Source organism: Rhea pennata, chromosome 7 (genome assembly GCF_028389875.1).
Source record: "Rhea pennata isolate bPtePen1 chromosome 7, bPtePen1.pri, whole genome shotgun sequence".
NCBI lineage: Eukaryota > Metazoa > Chordata > Aves > Rheiformes > Rheidae > Rhea > Rhea pennata.
In genome coordinates, this window is record NC_084669.1 from 22,421,207 (window position 1) to 22,440,868 (window position 19,662).

The 19,662-nt window shown below is 44.0% G+C and overlaps 1 protein-coding gene across 1 annotated transcript; it reads right to left on the reverse strand.

Moving 5' to 3' along the window:
- Positions 1–156: 156 nt before the first annotated feature.
- On the reverse strand, positions 157–12,429 carry NOLC1 (nucleolar and coiled-body phosphoprotein 1). The gene is made up of 14 exons (XM_062580647.1): positions 12,300–12,429; positions 11,912–11,967; positions 11,314–11,435; positions 9,599–9,714; positions 8,749–8,890; positions 8,099–8,202; positions 7,260–7,410; positions 6,262–6,402; positions 5,759–5,848; positions 4,265–4,408; positions 3,517–4,074; positions 3,097–3,209; positions 2,620–2,700; positions 157–2,336 (listed from the first exon to the last, which is right to left on the reverse strand). Exons 1-14 carry the CDS (start codon positions 12,408–12,410, stop codon positions 2,178–2,180), a joined length of 2,088 nt encoding a protein of 695 aa, XP_062436631.1. The 5' UTR covers positions 12,411–12,429; the 3' UTR covers positions 157–2,177.
- Positions 12,430–19,662: the final 7,233 nt, after the last annotated feature.

Here is a 19,662-nt window from a genome sequence, read left to right on the forward strand (position 1 = left end):
TATGAGCAGCTAAGCATGTATCAGCTGTAGGCAAACACAGTCATACCGATTCACCTTGAGATAGAGCAACACATTGCTCAACACTGACACCCTCCCTTCTCCCATCCTTTTATTTCACACCTTGTAACTGTCAAATTCACATCAAATTCACACAGATTACAAAGGCAGCTATCTTTATTTTCTGAGACACTTGTGTGCTCACACATAAAATACCCCTAAAACATGTAAGTTTTAAAAAAGTTTAACCTTGACAGTTCCAAAATTAAAGTTCCCAATAAGGGAGACAAAAGAGGGCAAATACCAAATCACAATGATTGTTCAAATCCCCACTAGAGGCCGAAAATACTTTCTTCCCACCCTGCTTTGGCCTCTAACCTTAAGCTCTTCGTAATAACCCCGGTCTCCTGGGCCCCTGTGCGTTGCTGCACAGAATCCAACGCTCGGACTGATTGTGCAAGCCTGAGGGGAAGTGCTGAAAAATGCTCATCGAAACAAGTTGCAGCCGATGTGCATGGGGGCGGCTCCTCAGTCTCATCCAACCCTCCATTATCTGACATTGCACACGTATGTGGCTTCCTGTAGCAACAGGGCTCTTTTTTGTGTCACCCTGCTCGGAGTGAATGCAAACATGGAAATCAGACTCGGCATGACCTCTCTCTGTGGCTGGCAGTTTCACGAGATGAGGTGAGCAGAGCTAATAGCCCACTGCTGCTTCTTTTCCTTAATGTGCTCTACCATTGTTGAACTCATATTGTCTGTGGGCTCAACAGACTGCTCCATAAAATTATTTTAAGTTAATAACTTGTCTAACAGGAAAAATAAGTAGTGGGAGAACCATTTTCTCCCAGATTTGCGAGCTGCAGCAGAAACGGCAAGGAGGCAAAGTCAAGTGACTAGAGGGAGAGCAAGACTTCCCTTCAACAGCAGCAAGTCATTAGATTATCTCCGTTGCCTATGAAAGCTCAGTTTAGGCCACAGGTTGCTGAATTTGTTTGAGATCCCACTCCTCATAGAGAACTTCTGCTTGAAGCTAATGCTTCAAACCTTACAGCACCAGGCTGTATTTTACTTCTTCCCAAGGACTTTATAGGTGGAAAACAGCTCAAAGAGAGCAAGTGATCCAGCCAAGGGAAGAAATTTAAGGCGTCAGTGTTACATTCATCTCAGTACTTCTTAAGCTGCACTGCACATTACCAGAGAAAAGCGTATGCTGGCATGTTAAACGCTCAGAGAGAACAAAGAGCAGCACAACCCTGCAGTCAAAACCTCTGAAACAAAGATACAACAAAAAGCAGAGCTGAGTAGAAAAAAGACAGTTTCCTCTGCCTCTTTAAGCATCTCCACTGGGCCAAAACCCTTCTTTGAATGTTAGAACCTCCATACAGTCACGAGTTCCTGTACAGCTCCCTGCTCTGGCTACATTCATTATAAAAACCATATCACAAGTGCCACAGCACTACAGAACTTGGCCTTTCTGACAATAGCCACAAACTTGCAACCCCAAGCAATCGATTCCTTAACTACCCTGGTATGTGAAAACAATTAGTTTCTCTAACTACTCTACTTGGTAGCCTCAACAGGAACAGAAGGAGGAGCAGGATGTGAATTTACTGCCAGACAAAACCATAAAAAGAAGAAACAGAAAAGAGGAACCTTGTCATACTCTAATTGTGAACTACAAATGTGAAATAGGTGAGGGGATTCCGGCCAAAGTGTTCAAGGGGGTTGCTGCCCTTACAGTAACCAGTCATAAGCAAGTTACTGCACTTGCAGTTTCACAGATACCTATAGTTAAACTAGTGGAAAAAGAAATTTGAGATTATGCTACAGAAAATAAGTTCTCTTTCTTTTACTAGATAGGCAGGGACCTGAAATGAAAAATCACTTCCAGCCTTTTAAAATAAGGCTGTACATAATTTAAGTCTTGGAGATCACCATAGTACAGTCCAGTAACATCAGCTCTACAATGGTTCCCTATCAGGGGTCTATACCAAAATTTGCCAGAAATAAATGGGAGAAATATCCAACCATTCTCCCACATCCCCATGTTGGAGCTGCCTGCCCATATGGGGCTGAGGGAGATAATATTCCAGACAGGATTGATGTCCATAACGTTCACATGCCCATCCAAACGACTCGGGTGAGTGGACGGTTTATGAATTCCCAAGGAGACATTCTCAGTCACTTTCAAATTTGATGGAATTGACTTGGGTTGATATAGTGCCCCCACGGTAGCTGCCCCGTTTTTTCTTTGTCTTCTCATGGCGAAAAGATTTGCCTTTGGTGAATTTCAGGATATTGTTAGCCTTCTCACCCCAGTCACCAGCAGCTCCTTTCTGTGAAGGACAAAAGGGGAGAGAAGAGGTTCAGGCCAGCATCAAGGAGAGTAAATACAATGCTTTGCACTTGACCTTGCACTGCAAATCCCACAAGAAGCTGGAGCTTATGGCACTCCATGTTCATGCATCTCCTACCAGTGCTCATGCATTTCCTAACAGCACCTCCTGGTGGAAGAAGTTCCCACCAGTGGACCACCCACCAGCACATCAAGGCCACTCTGATGGCCTGTATTTGCAGGGGCCAAGCATGTGTTATTACTCTGGCGCTACCTAGCCCTACCTTTGCATCAAATGAGTTATCAGCAACACGGGCATCGACCTCAATCTCTTCTTCTCTTACTCGTCGGAATGGAGAGGCTGGCTATTAAGAGAAAGAAAACTTGATACAGTAAGTGAATATACACACATGGTCTTTTAGTGACAACCACGTTCTCTCTCAGCCCTGCAAATATGGATCCCTGTACAAGAAACCTCAATCCTTGATAATTTCCCAGATTTGTAACCCTTTCCCTTCTGCACATCTGGCAGCACAGGGATGCTCCTGTGCAAGTCTATCCAATCAATCTTTTTCAGAAAACATTATGCACATAGGTGCATTTTCTAGGGTTCTATGGACAGAGTTCTCCAACTGGCTGAGGAGTGGGCAAAAATACAAACAATTCCTGTGGGCTCAACCCCAATGAAAAACAACACGAAGTACTAGTTCAGGAGGCAAAGATATTCCTCCTACCTGTCAGTATGGTCTATCCTCACTCACCTGTTTCACCTTGGGAAATGTGTGTGGTGTTTTGGCTTTGATCTTTGCCTTTTTACTGTCTGGTGTCTCTAGCTCCTGGACTTCTTCCCTCTTCCGTTTCTTCTGGATCATACCTGTTAGATATACAGCAGTAAAATTTCAGTGAGAGTAACTGCCATGTCAGGAAAGGTAATGGCATTACTGTTCCATTAATGCAAACCCAGTGCTGAAATACAGAAGCAACAACCAGTTCCTGCATTACCTTACAAAGAAAACAGGCAGACTTATTCTACTTACAGCTATCTTGGAGCTGTACTACACCAGAGAGTATAATCTAGCAGCATATATAGATTCCACCGAGTAACGTTCAAGTCTCCTGTCCGCGTTTTAGCTCAGCTACATGCTGCCTGACAGACCCACTTCCCAACCAATAGGTAGTACCTCCATTTGCTTTCCCCATCTCTTCTTCAGAGCTGCTTTCACTGCTGCTACTGCTGCCACCAGCTGGTTTGGACTTCAGATTATTTGCTGCTGATGCGGATGAAGCTTTTGCTTTCTCTATGGAAGCAGTGGTCTGAGAACTGTTCTGTGTCCCTTTCCCTGCCTTTTTGGGCTTCTCATCTTCACTGGAGCTATCAGATGAGCTGCTACTGCTGTTAGCAGCAGCCACCTTCTTCCCCACAGCTGCTTTTGTGGTCCCTGTAGGTTTGCTGACAGGTTTCACTGCTGGCTTCTTTTCTTCCTCACTGCTTGAGCTATCAGAGTCTGATGAGCTTGCTTTGGGAGCTTGGGTGCAAGGTTTGGAAACTGGCTTACCCACTTTGCCAGTTAATTTAGTTGGAGGGGCTTTCTTCTTCTCATCCTCAGAGCTGCTGGAGCTACTATCTGAATCAGAACTACTTTGTGCTTTCTTTGTGGTAGCTTGTGACTTCTTGGTTGCAGGGGGTGCTGCTTTAGTTGCAGGCTTCACGGGGGCCTTATTTTCAGAGCTGTCAGAATCTAGAAGGAAATAGCAAAACAGCATCAAGGCTAAGCCCAATTCCTTCAACGGGAAGCTAACATTCAGATCAGCGTTGATGCACCACTAGCTGCTTGGAACAGCACTGTAATGATTATACTCTGTTCAACTGCACCCTCAACACCCTGGCTAGAAAAGCACAGTGATTCTCATTTTCTCCTATTCCAATACCTGAGCTGTCCGAGGAGGTGCTGGAGTCTTTCTTTGCTTGCGCAGGCTTGGCAGCTACCTTTGCTGGCTTAGAAGGATTCTTTATCACAGGTTGTTTAGCAGGGGGCTTACTCCCTACCTTCTTGTCTTCCTCAGAGCTAGAATCTAAGGAAAAGGATGCTTCTTAAGTTAATAAGCTTCTGGTGCAAATTATCAAAGCTATCCAATAACTTTTACTTAATGCAATACAGTCAAGGGAGATAACATAACATGTACAAAACACATAGGAAAAGAAAATCAAAGTGTTTTTTCATCAAAGACTGAATCACTAGAGAACTGGCAACAAATAAAGTTTGATGAACCTCTCTGTATGGTCAGGGGACAGTATTCATCTTTCCATATTTCATCCTTGATGGAAGAAGAAGAAATAAGCAGCGATAAGTTCTTCATTACCGCATGCACGAAAAAGCAGGCAAGTATTTGGAGAATAATAGAAGAGGCAGGATATAAGAGATTTGAGGAAAAAAAAGAGTACAGGTGTCACCAATAATAAATTCAAGAGAAAAAAATGTGATAAAGATCAAGATAAACAAAAGACAAGAAACTAGGAAACAAAACTGATGAAGGGGGGGAAATGAGGAGACAACAGAAGAGAATCTCAGTTTAGCTTGCTTTCTTATGTCAAATACATTTAGCAGCAATCTGAGGATGAGACTGGAGATTTCTACGTACAAATATGCCCTTTGTATTGCACGTCACAATAATCTGGAATGCTGATTTACTCCAACATTTCTCAACATCTTCTTAAGAAGTGTAATCAAAACTTTGTATGCTTCTGAAGACCAGAGAACACACTTGTTGAAGGGTCCTACCTTCTAGTGCTAGCTGTTTGCAGACAGACAGGCTGCTGTCACCCACAGCTCCTACTGTGGCATCAGAGATACTGAGATGTATAAATCATGAGCCCTTCAAACATGTGGGGACAAAAATGTATCACATAAGTAGTTTGTGCAGAAAATTCAGGGCTGCAAGATGCCATAAACCTGATCAATAGAAGATACAAGGTAGACTGCCCCCTACTTCTAGGGACGCATTGGAAGGAAACATCCTCTGAGTCTGTTTTGACCTTAGTATGGTGATAGTATTTTTCCTTTTGGAAACTTTAACCAAAGCACATAACAGAAGAAACTGAAAAGTTTAGACACAGATCCTCAAAAAGTATAACCGCTAACCTTTCTGGAGAAACTTTTTAGGCATGATGCCATACCCTTTCCAGCAAGGGTAGACCACTTGTGCATGCAGACCTTTCTGTGCTTGCCAATGGTCTCATCTGTATCCTGTGGCCAGGCTCCATTCTGCACAGCAAGCCGCTATTCTCCTCACTCACAATTTGTTTGCTATGGAGACTGAAGCTTTCAATCCCATACTCTAAGTATCTCAGCAAATACGCCACTATAGAGTGACTTTCTCAACAAGAACATTAACAGAAATCAAGTCCTTTTTTTCTTGAAGTACCTGAGTCACTGTCCGAACTGGATTCTGCCTTCTTGGCAGTCACAGCTTTGTTTTTGGCACCAGGAACAGTTTTAGCCACCACTGCTTTGCCTACAAAAACAAGGCTAAAATTAACAGACCACATTCACACCAACCCTTTGTCCCAAGATCCAAATTCTTCCAGACATAAAAAAGCTCCCTATTCAGTGCACCAGTCATTCAGCCAACCCATCAAAAGCCAAGCAAGGACCTTGCCAACTGCAGTAACGGGCCTATTTCATCCCTGCTAAAGTAAATCCCAAAGACTTCTCAAATCAAGGTGCGTAAAGTTATCCATTCTGCACTGCACACAATTTGGATCCAGAACAGTGTTCTGTCTGGGACAATTTCATATTTCTCAGAAACTTCCAGAGAAGCAAGTATGAACATAGGCCAACATAATACTTCTTTTAAAGGAAACCATAAGACAGCCAAGTACTGACTGCATCATGTAGTGCTTCCTTTGTGGCCTCCTCACAACACACCTGCTCCTCCCTTTGCGGGCACCTCCTCTGTCTCATCGCTGCTGTCTGAGGAGTCACTGCTCTCAGTCTTTTTTGCAGGAGCCTTGGCAAGGCCTTTCTTTGGCTGTGCAGCTTGAGGAGGTGGTACAGCACTGTATGGACCTGTACAGACAGAGAGAGAGGTTCAGTCGTAATACAGCATTCAGATGACAGCATGGTAGAACTAGCACATTTGAGATCTTTGTTCCAACTAGAATAAAGCACTTCTGCTATTTGGTTCAATTTGTTCCCTTTCTGTAACTATAAAGACGTTAGTTATAATTTGAAAGATTACTTCAGCCCATTCCACTGCTATCTCCTGTCTCTACCATGAATTTAACTCCCCTCTTCCAGGCTCAGCTGACTCAACCAAAATGGGTGTTCACGTTGCCAAACTGTTTCAGAAGAAATAGGTATTTCTATTGTTGCTCCTTTTCATTTTCTTCTTGAATCCTCTGTTCCAGAATTCCAGACTAGTTTAAGTGCCTGATTCCTCACTCAGATCAGCTCCCTACTGGAATCCTAGGAGTACTGTTCCATATTGAACACAGGTCCACCTAGCCCATCAGCTGAACTGAAATTGAGCATCTCTGGATACTTCAGAGAAAAAGATAGACACCTAAAGTCCTGTAACTACAGAACAATCAAACCAGAGATAAATTACTTTCCAAATCCTCACAAATAGGAAACTTGCAAGAGGAACGTCCTTAAAAGCTACCTGAATTGAAAACCCTGGCAGCAAAGCAAGCAGGGTAAGTCAGAATCTCCCTCTCCTCATCCTTTGCCAAGAGAGGCTGAATTTCTAATTTAGTCCCATCAGTGTGCATGGAATCAAGCTGCTGTGTTTCTACTACATTTGGCATAAAGTAATGTGGAGCCTTGTGTGGAGCAAGACTTGTCTGTAGCCTGCACACACACCTCCCAGGATAGAGTTAGCAGAAGTATCTTCCCACACAGCAACAATAGTATTTAGTACTTGCCAGACTTTGGCTTTTGTTTTGCAGCTGGCTTTTCATCTTCTGAGCTGTCAGAAGAGTCCTCACTACTGGAACTTTCCTTGGCAGGTTTGGTTTTGCCTGGACACGATTGAGTAGTTGCAGGTTTGGGTACAGGTGATTTCTTGGGAACAACCTTATTGCAAGAAGGAAGGAAGTACACTTTAAAAAAAAAATCCATATCCAACCGTCTGCCCAAGATTTGTGCATCCCTTTTTAACTCTATGACTACTTGTCAGAGAGCAGATTTTGGAAACAAAAGAATAAAGATTACTGAAAATTATCATATCTTAGGAAACATACAATCATCATGATTTTTATGGTCCTTCTATTATCTTCGGCTTCATGAATCCCTTCTTGGGAGTCCCTCTGACTACCAAAAAATTGCACAAAACACTGACTGAAGCGACTGTGAAATGGCTGCAATTGTCACTTGATTAAACATATCTGTGAACATTCTGTGTTGCAGAAAACATTTTTAACATTCTATAGTGGAAAATCCAAAGTTACAGATAGCTAAGACCAGTTGCACAAAAGTGAAGCCATAAGGGAGACTATAACATGGTTAAGATAAAGAAGATTTTTCAGTTAGAAGGAGCAGAGGAAGCGGTATATAGGCATCGGGAAAGAAAGCCAGTGGATGGAGAGAAGACACAATCCTACCATACAAAGCAAAAAGTCAGTAGGAGAGGCATAATGGCTGTACTCAGCTACTGGACAGTCTATACACTGGTCTATACATTTCATAGTCCCTGAAGAGCAGAGATACACCCATTCTGACTAATTTCTACAGTCTTCATGAAGTCCTTCTTTGTCTTATGTACCTTCTTCGGGGCAGCCTTTTCCTCATCAGAATCTTCACTACTGCTGCTACTGCTTTCTGCTTTTCCATTAACCAGCTTGGTAGCTACCTGGGCAGATTTATTTCCTTTTAAGACAAGACAAGAGAGAGATCATAAAATATGCTATGGGAAGTAATCGTTAATTCCACTCAGCATAAAGTATGAGAGAGGAAAGAACTATGGCAAGCTAACAGGGGAGATAAAAGCAGTACTGTGAAGCTGCTGTTTTACCCAAATACAAGTTTAGAGGAAGTTTTCAGAAAACTCTCTATTCCAGCCAATCAGAAGCTCCAGGACCAAAGGCTGTTTTTATTGTTTTTAACTTGCTGCAGCCCAGTCCTGCTCGTTGAGCAGGAGACACTGGCAAAAGAACTGCTTCTGCAGTTAGGGTTGCTGAATGCAGCTATTCCTGCAAGAAATTCAGCTCTTGGGACCAGATGTTCCACCTGCCATCAGTTCTACACATAATCCATGCCCCTGACATAATCCATGTCAGGAGCAGGCAGGACTGGAGTATAAATGACTGACAGAAGTTTTCAAACTTGCTTTTACCCAGAGGTTCAGCCCCCATCACTCTTTCCTTGGCTTTTTAATTTATGCACTCTGACTCATGATATACAATAAAGTAGTACCTGATTTAGGTGTCACCAGTTTTGGTGGTTGTTTCTTTGGTGATTCCTCATCTGAGCTGCTTGAGTCAGAGCTGGAGCTCTCTCCTTTCTTCTGAGGCTGGATTCTGGTTCCAGTTGGCTTCACTGCTGGTTTTGTTCCTTTCTAAACAAAAAGAGGGAAAAATCGATCAGCCCTTGGAGCCAAGAACAGAAAAGAGGCTAATTAGCATGACACACATACAGGGAGTATGAACAGCTATCTTTCACAGATGTTGCTATTTTTACTTGGAAAGTTCACTCTGCCAAAAGGCTAAGGCCTGAAAATCCCAGGACAATGATTTTGCTCTGAAAAGGGAACCCAGAAACCTCCCAGAAGGTAGGAGGATGGGGGACTTCCCTCGTACTTCAGTCCCTAGTTCTACTCCTTAAAATGCGGTAGCTCTGAGCTGGTACCGAGTTCTCTGGGGACAAAATTAGTTTAAAGGCTCAAAACACTGATTGAACAACTGGTTCATCTCCTCAAGTATACTCTGCCATTTCTCAAGACTTCTCAAATTTATTTTAGCAATTTTAAATCAATCTCCTTCTCTCCAATAAAAGCAAGTAATGGCAGTCTTAGGACAAAAGCAAGGAGCTTTCGGATGTGCAATAGAAAGTGGGTGTGGGACATGACATGAACCTTTCACTGGGACCACTGCAAATGGCAGACCATGCATTACAGAACTGTCTTATTAGTTCATACCTGCACCAGTCTAGGAATTTCATGATTCAGGAAAAGTGAGTCCGATATCAGAGAGAATTCTGCTGGTCAAATTTACTTTTATCCATCACTGTCAAATAGGTATTAAAGAGGCTGGAAAGAAAAGCTGACCTTTGCTGGCTGCTTCTCCTCCTCTGAGTCTGAATCATCACTGGAATCCTCACTGCTGCTTTCTGCCTTCTTGGCAGGAGGAGCTGCTTTTGCCTTGGGCACAGCTGTTATTTTAGCTGCAAATAAGGGACAGCACACACTGATGAAAAGTGAATTCACAGCTTTCATGTACATATATCCCAGACTCCTATGTGTCAGGGAAAAAGTTAAATAAGGCTTATTAAACCACAGCTAAAGTTCAAGACACTGGCCTTCAGGACTTATTTTCTCAAGCAGAGCATAGTAGAAGACTCTAAAATGATTAAAAATAAGAATTCCAGCATCATTCAGTCTTGGTTACACACATTTAAGAGCAGACTTTATGAGCAAAACTTCCACCCCAAGTAGAAAGTGTCCCCACAAATTAAGAGAGTAATAACCAGATCTACACAGTTTTCAGCTTAAAAATACTGCCTAACAAATGTAGACTTCCAAAGAGAACCAGTGCAGTGCTGTTTTGAGCTTCCGCACTCATTGCTTAACTTGTTTTAGCCAAATCTACTCCTTTCTGGTTACTGATTACTTCTTTTGCTCCACATTATTAATAAATCATTTCATTTCAATGTATATCTCTGACCTCCCTTATCAAAGCAAAATCAGGTCCAAGTTCAAATTCAGCCTTAGGTTAGGTTGAAGTAAAGACTAGTTTTATTTCTGGGCGTCTCCGTCTTCCTGCCTATTACTCCTTTCCCATAAATCTGCTGTTAGATGCACACGAAGTTGAATATGCAGTGGTTCAGGCAGGGCATAAGAGCAGTTCCAGATTAAAAGGTGAAACATAGCTCAGCACCTGCCTACATGCAGTAGAGGGACTCATCTCTAGACAGCACTAGGACAAAGGCTTGAGAGAAAAGGCAGGAACCTCACACAAGCCTGTTGGTGAACAACAACGCTCGGCATTTCTCTGCAGCCTGAGGATCTCTTCCACAACCGCCCTGCCTCAGACAGGTCACAATGCCCATCAATACACAAACAAGCCTAACAAAGCCAAGTCAAGTATGAGTTTTGTCAAATTATGTATATTTTAATAAATGTGCAAGCACATAAACCTTGAATATATTCTGAATCAATTTTCCTACAACAGCAGGACAAGAAACCTTTCTTTAAGGATTCCAGAGGAACTGTGAGTCCCAGGAAAACAGCATGAAGGAAAAACCAGAGTACCTCCTTCTCCAAGTATCAGCCCAATTTATAGGCATTCAAACAATTTCACTCAATATTTAAATCAACACAGGCTTTGAAAATACCAAAGCAGGTAAAAGTAGCTCTGCCTAGAAACCACAGCAATGAGCGCTTGGACAGCAGAATCTTGATGTAGAAAATGTAATGAATTTGCTACTTCAGCAGCACCTTCAGAAGTCATTACAGCCTAAGGCCTCCACCAGTCTCAGCCAACAGAGCTATATCAAATCACTAAAGGCTTCTGAAAACCTGATCTACTTCCATTATAACTGGATCAAGAAATCACCTACAAATAGGATGAACACATGCTACAGACATAGATGGGAATCATGGGCAGAAAACCTACCAGAACCAAGATCACTTAATACAAACTCAATCCTTGAGAGCAACTTAAATACTTCAGATGAGCCTCAGAAACTGAGCTCTATACCCAGGTCATGAACAAATTTTCAAATACAACGTATGTCTACCCTAAGAACTTTTACAACCTTTACCTGGTTTCTTGGCTGGGGGTTTCTCATCCTCCTCACTTGAGCTGTCATCACTGCTTGAGGAAGATTTCCTCTTTGCACGAGGTCCATTAGGAACAACCTTTCTTTTTTTGGCAGCAGGAGACCTACAAAGAGAAAGAAGAAGTGTCAAACAAAGTTTCTGTTAACCCAGCTATGTGCTCCCAGCCTTGAGAAAGTAAAATGTTATCCTTGGGAACAATCACTTCCCCAGGATTCTGTTTTATCCTTTGTGTGACAGCACCAAATCTAAGGCTATGGACAGGTTTAAAAGAAAAAATCACGCTATCAAAGTTACCGTTAAAATATTAAACCCCATACGCTAATCTTGGCCAGTATTCTTTGACATTTTGACTCCCCTACACCATCACCAGCATCCAAGCCCTTCTGCCCCACAACAGCATCACTGCGTGACCTTTCACAGCAGCACTTAACCCACAGGCTTGAAAGCTTTTTCCCCAAACAAGCCAGCAGCAGGACTGCAGATCAGCGCTGACGAAAGCTCAGCTTCGGGAGCGATGTGCCCCTTGGACAGCTGAGCAAAGCAGCCTCCCGCAAGTCTTTCAGGGGGCAGCACACTTACTTCAGCCAGTAACTGAAGATGTCCAGGAGAGAGGCAGCATTGGGATCCTGGTCTTTCTGCAAGAACACAAACGGAGACCTCGTCAGCCGCTACCACGCTTCAGGACGACAGCCCGCAGTAACTCCTACACTGCCTGCGACCGGCTGGGAATGAGCAGCTGCCTCCTGCAGCAAACTCACCCAGGAGAGAGCACCGCTTGCAGAACGAACCCCCTAACGGCAAGAGCCAAGCAGCCACCCGGGGCGCCGCGCCGCGCCGCGCCGCGCGGTCCCCCCGCCGCGGGATCCCCCGCGCCGCCGCCGCCAGCCCAGCCCAGCCCAGGCCAGGCCAGGCCGCGCCGCCCGCCCGGGGCCCGGCGGCCGCGGCGGCCGCGGCGCGCGCGCCTCACCACTCCCGCCTCCTTGGCGAAGGCGCGCGCCGCCCCCTCGAAGCGGTTCTCGCGCAGGAAGGCGAGCACGAAGGGGAACAGGTCGCTGGGCACCGCGCGCCACGCCGCCATGCTGCGCCGCCGCCGCCACGTGCCGCCAGCGCGCACGCGCGCCCGCCCCCTCCCCCCCGGAAGCGCGGTGAAGCGCCGGCGCCATCTTGGCGCGTGGCGGAAGGCGCGGGCGCCCCCCGGCGGAGGCCGCCCGGCCCGCAGGCTGCGGCAGGCCGCGTCGGTCCGCTGGGCGTGAGGAGCTGTGGGGCGGGCTCGGTCTGGGGGCAGGGACCGCGCTCACGGCCGGCTGTGGGTGGCGTTTGTGGCACAAAGCCAGGCTTGGGCTGAGGGGCTGGGAAGGCAGGAGGCACCGGCTTTCTGCTGCCGGCCGCTCGGGGTGATGCCTGTAAGTAAAGGCAGCAAGTCAGGCAGTAATTTTGGGCTGGATAGGAGGAGCGAGACAAGGAGGACTTTAGAGATGACAGTTAACTTGGATCAGTGACTCAGAGCACTCACAGCTAAGGGCTTACCTTCAACCAGAACAGTGCCCCTTTTCTCTTGTACTGTCTGCCCAGCTGTGAGTCCCTGGGGAAAGAAAAGGTCAGGGAAACCTGCCAGATGATATCCTAAGGAGAAGGCTAGCAGGGAATGGGCTATGTGCTGGCTGAAGCATTCTGAAAGCCAGATCCCATCTGTGGTCCGCAACAGGAGGAAGAAAACACGGGAGCCCAGGATGGGCCTGACAGAAAAACTTGGGAGTGCGCATATGACACTAGAAGAGGGAATATCTCAATCAACTTAAACCCATTCCCTTCCTTCCCCTTCTCCCACATGCCAGTCTGCTCCTAGTCTTAACCCAGTTTAAATATGACCACATCAAGGGGAATATCACAGAGAAAGAGCAGAATCACTCCACAAATTAGGATAAGCCAGGAACTGTGGGAACCCCAGCACAGGCAAGAGCCCACACAGGCAGGGCAGCGTTCCACAGAATCCAAACGCAGCAGGCAAAGCAGGGTGCTGGCAACAGGATCTGCCATCAGTCTCAAGCAAGGTGAGCTATGAACCAGGTCCAAGACTTAACCAAGGAATCCCGTCAGGAGCAAAAGGAAATGGAGCCAGAGGCAGATCTGGAGCAAAAGCTACAACATGTGCTCAAAGGCACCATCTATGAGATCAGGCTAAAGAAACGGCTAGCGATAAGGCTACCTATAATATAGGCTCAGGGGAAGTCCAGGAAGTATGGCTGGAGGCAGGACTTGAAACAGGTACAGCTACAAAATAGGTCAGGCAAGCACAGAAAGCTCAGACTTGGGCTTAAATGGAGCTGCTTGGCCTATGAGCAGAGTGGGGGTGGAAGTCCCAAGTGAGGCTTGTCAGTGCAATTAAGGCCAATTAGTGCACTCAGAGCCCTGAAAAGGAGAGATTTCATTCAACTGCTATATAAGCATGGCTTTAAATTAGTCCTCTCTTCTTCACTGAAGTTTTTTCTCTTACGATATGTGTTAGTAACTGTAGTGCTCTATTCTCCTTACCTTTTTAATGAGACTTCTGGAAGGAAAGCTATCTCTTTTCAATAGAGCATACTGCAAAACCTCCTAATGACAAAGGAGAGCGGGAAAGAGAGCCCTGCTCTGAAAGTCCTAAGTTACAGCTGCCAGAGTCAAAGAAGCAGTAGTAGGTGGATGCTATTGTGCTCTTCGTGTTTGTCTATTCCTTTGCTCTTAGCTGTCTTCAAAGGCTAGAGTTACATGCAGTCTTGTGTTTCTTGTGTGCAAGTAGGTATTGTTTGCTGAACATACGCTTGGGCAGGTACTGTGCCCAGCAAAATACATCTGTTGGTGATGTCTGGGGAAAATACCACTTTTGCAGTGCTGGTGAAAAAAAGCAGTTTATGCAGGAGAAGACTTTTTCATGAGCTTCTGTCATCCTGTAAAAATGCTGTTACCTATAGTGTAGAGAAAGGATGCTCAACTGAGAGCTTGTTGAATATACGCACTCTCAGACCCTGCAGCTCATGTACAATCTTTGATTTATTGTTTGTTTGTTTGTTAGGGAGAGCACTGTTCTCAGACACCCATGTCTGGTCTGTAGCTATCATGTCCAGAATAACTCAGGTTTATGTTGCAGAAGGGGAACTGCTGCCAGGAGCCAATATTTCTGAGTTTTGTAGCTTTTGTTTATTTTGAACAGTAGGAGGTAGCCACAAGCTTCATCTGCAAAGCGCAGCACAAGTTCTGTGCCTTGTTGTCTCAGGCAGAAGAGAAGAGATGCAGCCTTTGCTGCTGTGAGGAGTTGGGCAAATGCATTACTGGCTGTGCCTTGCTTCACAAGCTCACTTTGCTTCTCATCCTGATGAGTAAGCATCTCCCTCTTGTTGCAGGTCTTTCATAGTCTGTTCACAGATGCTAGATGAGTGCTTCTGTTTAGAGGTGTAACTATCCAGGTGTGTTCCCCTGTGTTGTGCCTGCAAATCTCTAGATGACCTGGCAGAGCAGTACCATGGAAAGAAGGCTCCTATTTTGCTCAAGATTTTCCAAGGCAGTAGTGGGAGAGCCTGGGATCTACTACATCAAAGCAAATTTGACTGATTTATGCCTCTGATTGCAAATTCATTTACTACACTCATCTATTTCTCATTCCTTCTATCTGTTTCTCTATTTCTATTCCTTTGCCTTTTTTCCTCTTGGCTGGCATATCTCTCTTGTTAAGATTGCAGGAAGAACATTCTTTCATCTAATGAGTGAACACTCAAATTAGAGATCTTTGCTCTTTATACTTTCTCATGACCAAGAAAAAGTGAAGAGATGGTATGGGTATTGAAACACTTGCTAGATCCTTTCTTTAATTCATCTCAAAAGTACCTGGCAATGTTGCTGCACTGTTTGCCTAGGCTTGCAGAAGCTCTGGAAAGAACAAGCTGATTCCTTTCTTTGGACAGACCCTTGAGAATAATGCATTGAATATAACTATATTCAAATGCTGCTGCCAACCAAAGGAAGGAAGAATTAAGATTTATACAGTCAATTATGGACAATGGAACATGAAAGGCTACCTGTCTTTCTTCAGTTTGTTCTTAATTCATTATAAGCTATGTAAATCTTTCACTTAGGCCAGCTTAGTGTAGTAGGGTGTGAAGGGGCATTGGCCTCCTATTTGCTAAAGTCTCTGGAATGTCTACTGATTTGAATTCGGTTTCGCAAGAAGCCATTAGTATAGGAAGTGAGGCTGAAAAGTTAAGGACTTGGTCAGTGCTGAAAGATGGGGTATGACTTTTATAGATCATATTTCTTTTTCTTGCTTTTATAGGATCTCAGTGCATTTAGAAAAGGTAGATCAAATCTCACAGTACTCAAGGGAGGAAAAAGAGCTTTCCCATTTTACAGGCATAGGGCAGTGACAGGTAGGTGTCTGTGCCCTGAGAGTCATCAGCAGAGTGGAACCAGGTCCTATCTCCATCTCCAGCAAACAAGTGAAATTGCTCTTCACATCAGTGCATTGCAGTTTTGAGTGATAGCTCCAGCAATTAAAACAGATGTCAGATCTGATCTCTGCATACTGACTTTTTATGGGGCAGGTTGTCAGGTGACTGTGCTGCAGTGACTGAGGACTACATGTGGTTTGGTGAGAGAGGCTCTCTTTATAAGACAAATTTATGTTAAGTTTTTCTTGATGTAAGAGGAGGAGGACTTGTCAGGCTGCTTTAAACTTCAACTTATCTCTGCTTGGGACCAACCCAAAGTCCTTGAGGATGGAAGCTGAATAACAGTGAGAACTTGTGCTTTGCTTTCTTGCTGTTTAGATCCAGCTGGTTAAGTCTGAGCAGAGAAGTGATGTCTGTTCTATAATTGTGTATGAGGGTCAAAGCTCTGTGTTAGCACGTTCTTGCAGTAAAAACTTCAGGCAGGTTGGGGAGTGTGGCCAGGAGGAAGGGTACGAGCAAACCTTGCTGTATGACTGTTTTTCTGATGAGTCAATAGCAGTGACTGCATAACTTTGGTGCCTTCCTGTTAGGAAGGGAGGGTGGTTTGGTTCATAGCTGAAAGGAGACCCTGGACTCTGGCTCTGAAAGCATAGCTAGCCAGTGTTGCTGACTCGGGGAGGTGTCAGGCAGAGAACTGCTTGACTGGAGGGGGGGGGCAGGTGAAAGGAAGGGGCTATGCTTGGCTGGAATCTTGAACAGTGCCCCAGCCCTTTCTCTCCCCACTCTGCCCCTAAATCGTGGCACCTGACCTGGGAGTCTGACCCCAGCTCCCCCTTTCCACTTGAAACCAGTGGGACTCACCAAGTCCTGTACAGCACATGGTGCTTGACTGTCTAGTGGAAGCAGGAACAAGGCAGAGCTTTGACATGTATCTTCCTGTCAAATGTAGCTTGAGTCACTGCAGCAATGGAAATACGGGAGTAGGCAAGACAAATCACAGAAATCCCTTGAAAGCACAAAGATTTGTCACCCATGGAGGAGCTACAGGTGATAACACGTTCTATGGTGGATTGTCAGACTTGTCCTTTAAGTCCAGGGCAGTATCTCAACTCTCGCCCTGTAAGGAAGGTAGAGGGGTAGCACTCTTCCAGTGATAATTCCATAAAGGAAGGACAAGAACTGCCGGCTTGAAGCTCATACTCTGTCCCTTGCTGCCCACCATGGATACCAGCTCTCAACCATTTGTACTGCCTGTGAGTTTTGTCCTTGCACTGTGCCGAAGGACTGGAACGGGCCTTTTTCCCCAGAAGGAAGGATGGATGATGCAGATCATAGTTTTCTAATAATCAAGTAGCTCAGCAAGGCTCAGTTCTCTGTATGTTGTTAGACTGTTTTCCTTTTGTAAGGAAGAAGAAATTTCATGCAGTAGTATGCATGCTGTGTATGCAGTTTCAGTTCTCTTGGGCAGACTTAGACCCAGTTGCAGGGAGAGAGATGACTAAGTTCTTCAATAGTAGGGCAATAAGGCATTTCTGTTGCTTTTTCCTAACCCACAAGAAATTCAAATTCCTCTTTCATGCCTTGAAATGAATCCTGCATTTCTTGACACCTAATGTACAGAGCATCCAATTTGTTGTCTGGTTTTCAGATTGCTGTGAAGATTGTTGAAATCATGCATTGACAGTTATTTTACTTAAGCTCCTTGGGAGGGGCACTTTAATTTCTCTTTAGTGGCTTAGCAAGTTTAAACTAAAGATATTTCCTATGGGCTTTGTACTGATTAAATACATAGCATCCTGAGTGACAACTGTGCATGTGGAGAAGTCACATAGGTTCTCACTGAGCAAGAAACTGACTCCTGCTAGCCTTCTGCATTATACTGCAAGGCTTTAAAGAGGTAATTTTTAAAACTCCTTCCCAGGAGTGGAACCTACTTTCAGCAGGTTGAGGTCCTCAACAAATATCAGAGAGATTGAATTTTTATCTTTCAATTTCCAGAAAAAAAGTTAGAAAAAAATAAACAGCTTTATAAGGGAAATAATGTGGAACAATCATAAAAACATAAATGTGGCTATCCATCCAATTCACTTTTGTTTCTTTACATACAAGTATTATTCCATAATACTCAATTTACCTAGAGACTTTGCCTGACTGAACTGTTGTCTCACATCCAAATAAGATTCTGTATTTGCACATCTCTCCAGCAGCCAGATGTTCTTTATTCTACCATAAAGCTTCAGGAGGATTTATTCTGAGAATGTTCTGGTTTCTTTCTCTTATCTAAAGTTTCTCATAAGGGAACAAATGATTTTTGAAAGACAAGCAGTGGCACATAGTTTGTAAGTTTGTAGTAAGCTTTGGGTAAATTAAGATTTGGAGATAACAGGGTCATTGCTTCATTCTGTATATGAAACAATTATTTTTTTCACAAGGGGAAAAAACCCTCCTTGATAGTAGGAGACAAATGAAAATTTAAGAATGTACCTGAAGTGAATTTCCTTTGTTTTATTCTACAACTTTTGCTGTATCTTCCCTGTGTCACAGTGTTTCCATTTTACCGTAACATGTGACATTTCCTCATTCTAGCACCCTTTGCTTGGCCAGTTATAGAATGTGTGATTGGAGCCAATTGGAAAATGGAATTTCCTTTCAGTGGCTTCTATTTTTGTTTTCTTTTTTTAACTCCAAATTGGAAAAAACTAAACTACATGGAGAGAAAAATAATCCAGAGAAATAATCATCTTGGCCCTTGTGAATTGGATTATTTCAATGGAGGAAATTCTTAAAAAAACAAAACAAACAAAAAAAAAACAATGAAGCACTAAGTCTAAGCATTTTATATTATATGAATATTTTCCATGGGCAAAGGTAATTAGTTGATGTGTTCCTCACAAAATGGGTAGATTTTGACATGATTGGCTTTTTTGACAGTGCTATTTTGTTAGATTTTTTTTTCCTAACATTGCTTGAAAACCCTTACCATGAGGCTGAGAACAACCGTGAGATTCAGTATATGTACAGGCTGATTAATCTAAATTCCAATATTCCTTTGAGATGAAGTGCTAGGTTGGCTTTTGGTGCACATCTCTCAAAATGACTTGCCAAAGCATTGCTTGATATGCTTGCTGGAGACCAACATCCCCAAACAGGGGAGAACATAGCATAATGGTGCTTTCATCTGAGACTTGAAAGAGCCATTGAATGAAGGAAGTAACATGCTTTACTCAGTCTGAACTCTGGGCTCGAGATTTTTCTGCATAGACAGAATAAGTTAAAGATAACACTTGGACTAGTGTTGCAGGGCTGGTGTGCCTTATGTGCAGTGCAGTGGTTGGCAAAGCTCTGGGGAGCTGGGACTTGTACAGTGAGAGGTGGGAAAAGGCAAGGGGGCAAACAGACTCAGGCAAACACTTCACTGGAGAAGAACTTGAAGAAACTGCACTTGCGTGATGCGTCAGCGGCAGTTTCAGAGAGCAGTTCCAGTAGGCAGGAAATGGGCAGGTAGAATTAAGGAGAGACCAGCAGCAGGTTCAGTAGCTGGGATATGCTGCCCCTAAAGTGAAGAGGGGAATGTGTCAGATCATGAGTGGGGTTCAGTTAATCATTAGTTTTACCTTCAAGATATAAGTTTTTTAAATCCTCTTGTGGCTATTAACTAGCTTTTTAAAAATCAGTCTCTTGTTCACATCACTTGTGGATTCATTTTTGTTTCTGTATATGCGAGTCAAAAAGCGAAGTAAGGCCTTTCCTTCTCTAAAGGAGATCAGGACTGGTAATACTTAGTCAAGGCTGACAAACACTGAACAGTCATGCTTCCAGCCAGTTTCTTTTTGTGAAGGACTGATTGAAAGGAAAAAATGAGCAAGGCTGCTTCAGTCATTTCAGTCAAGCTATGTCAAAAGAGGAAAT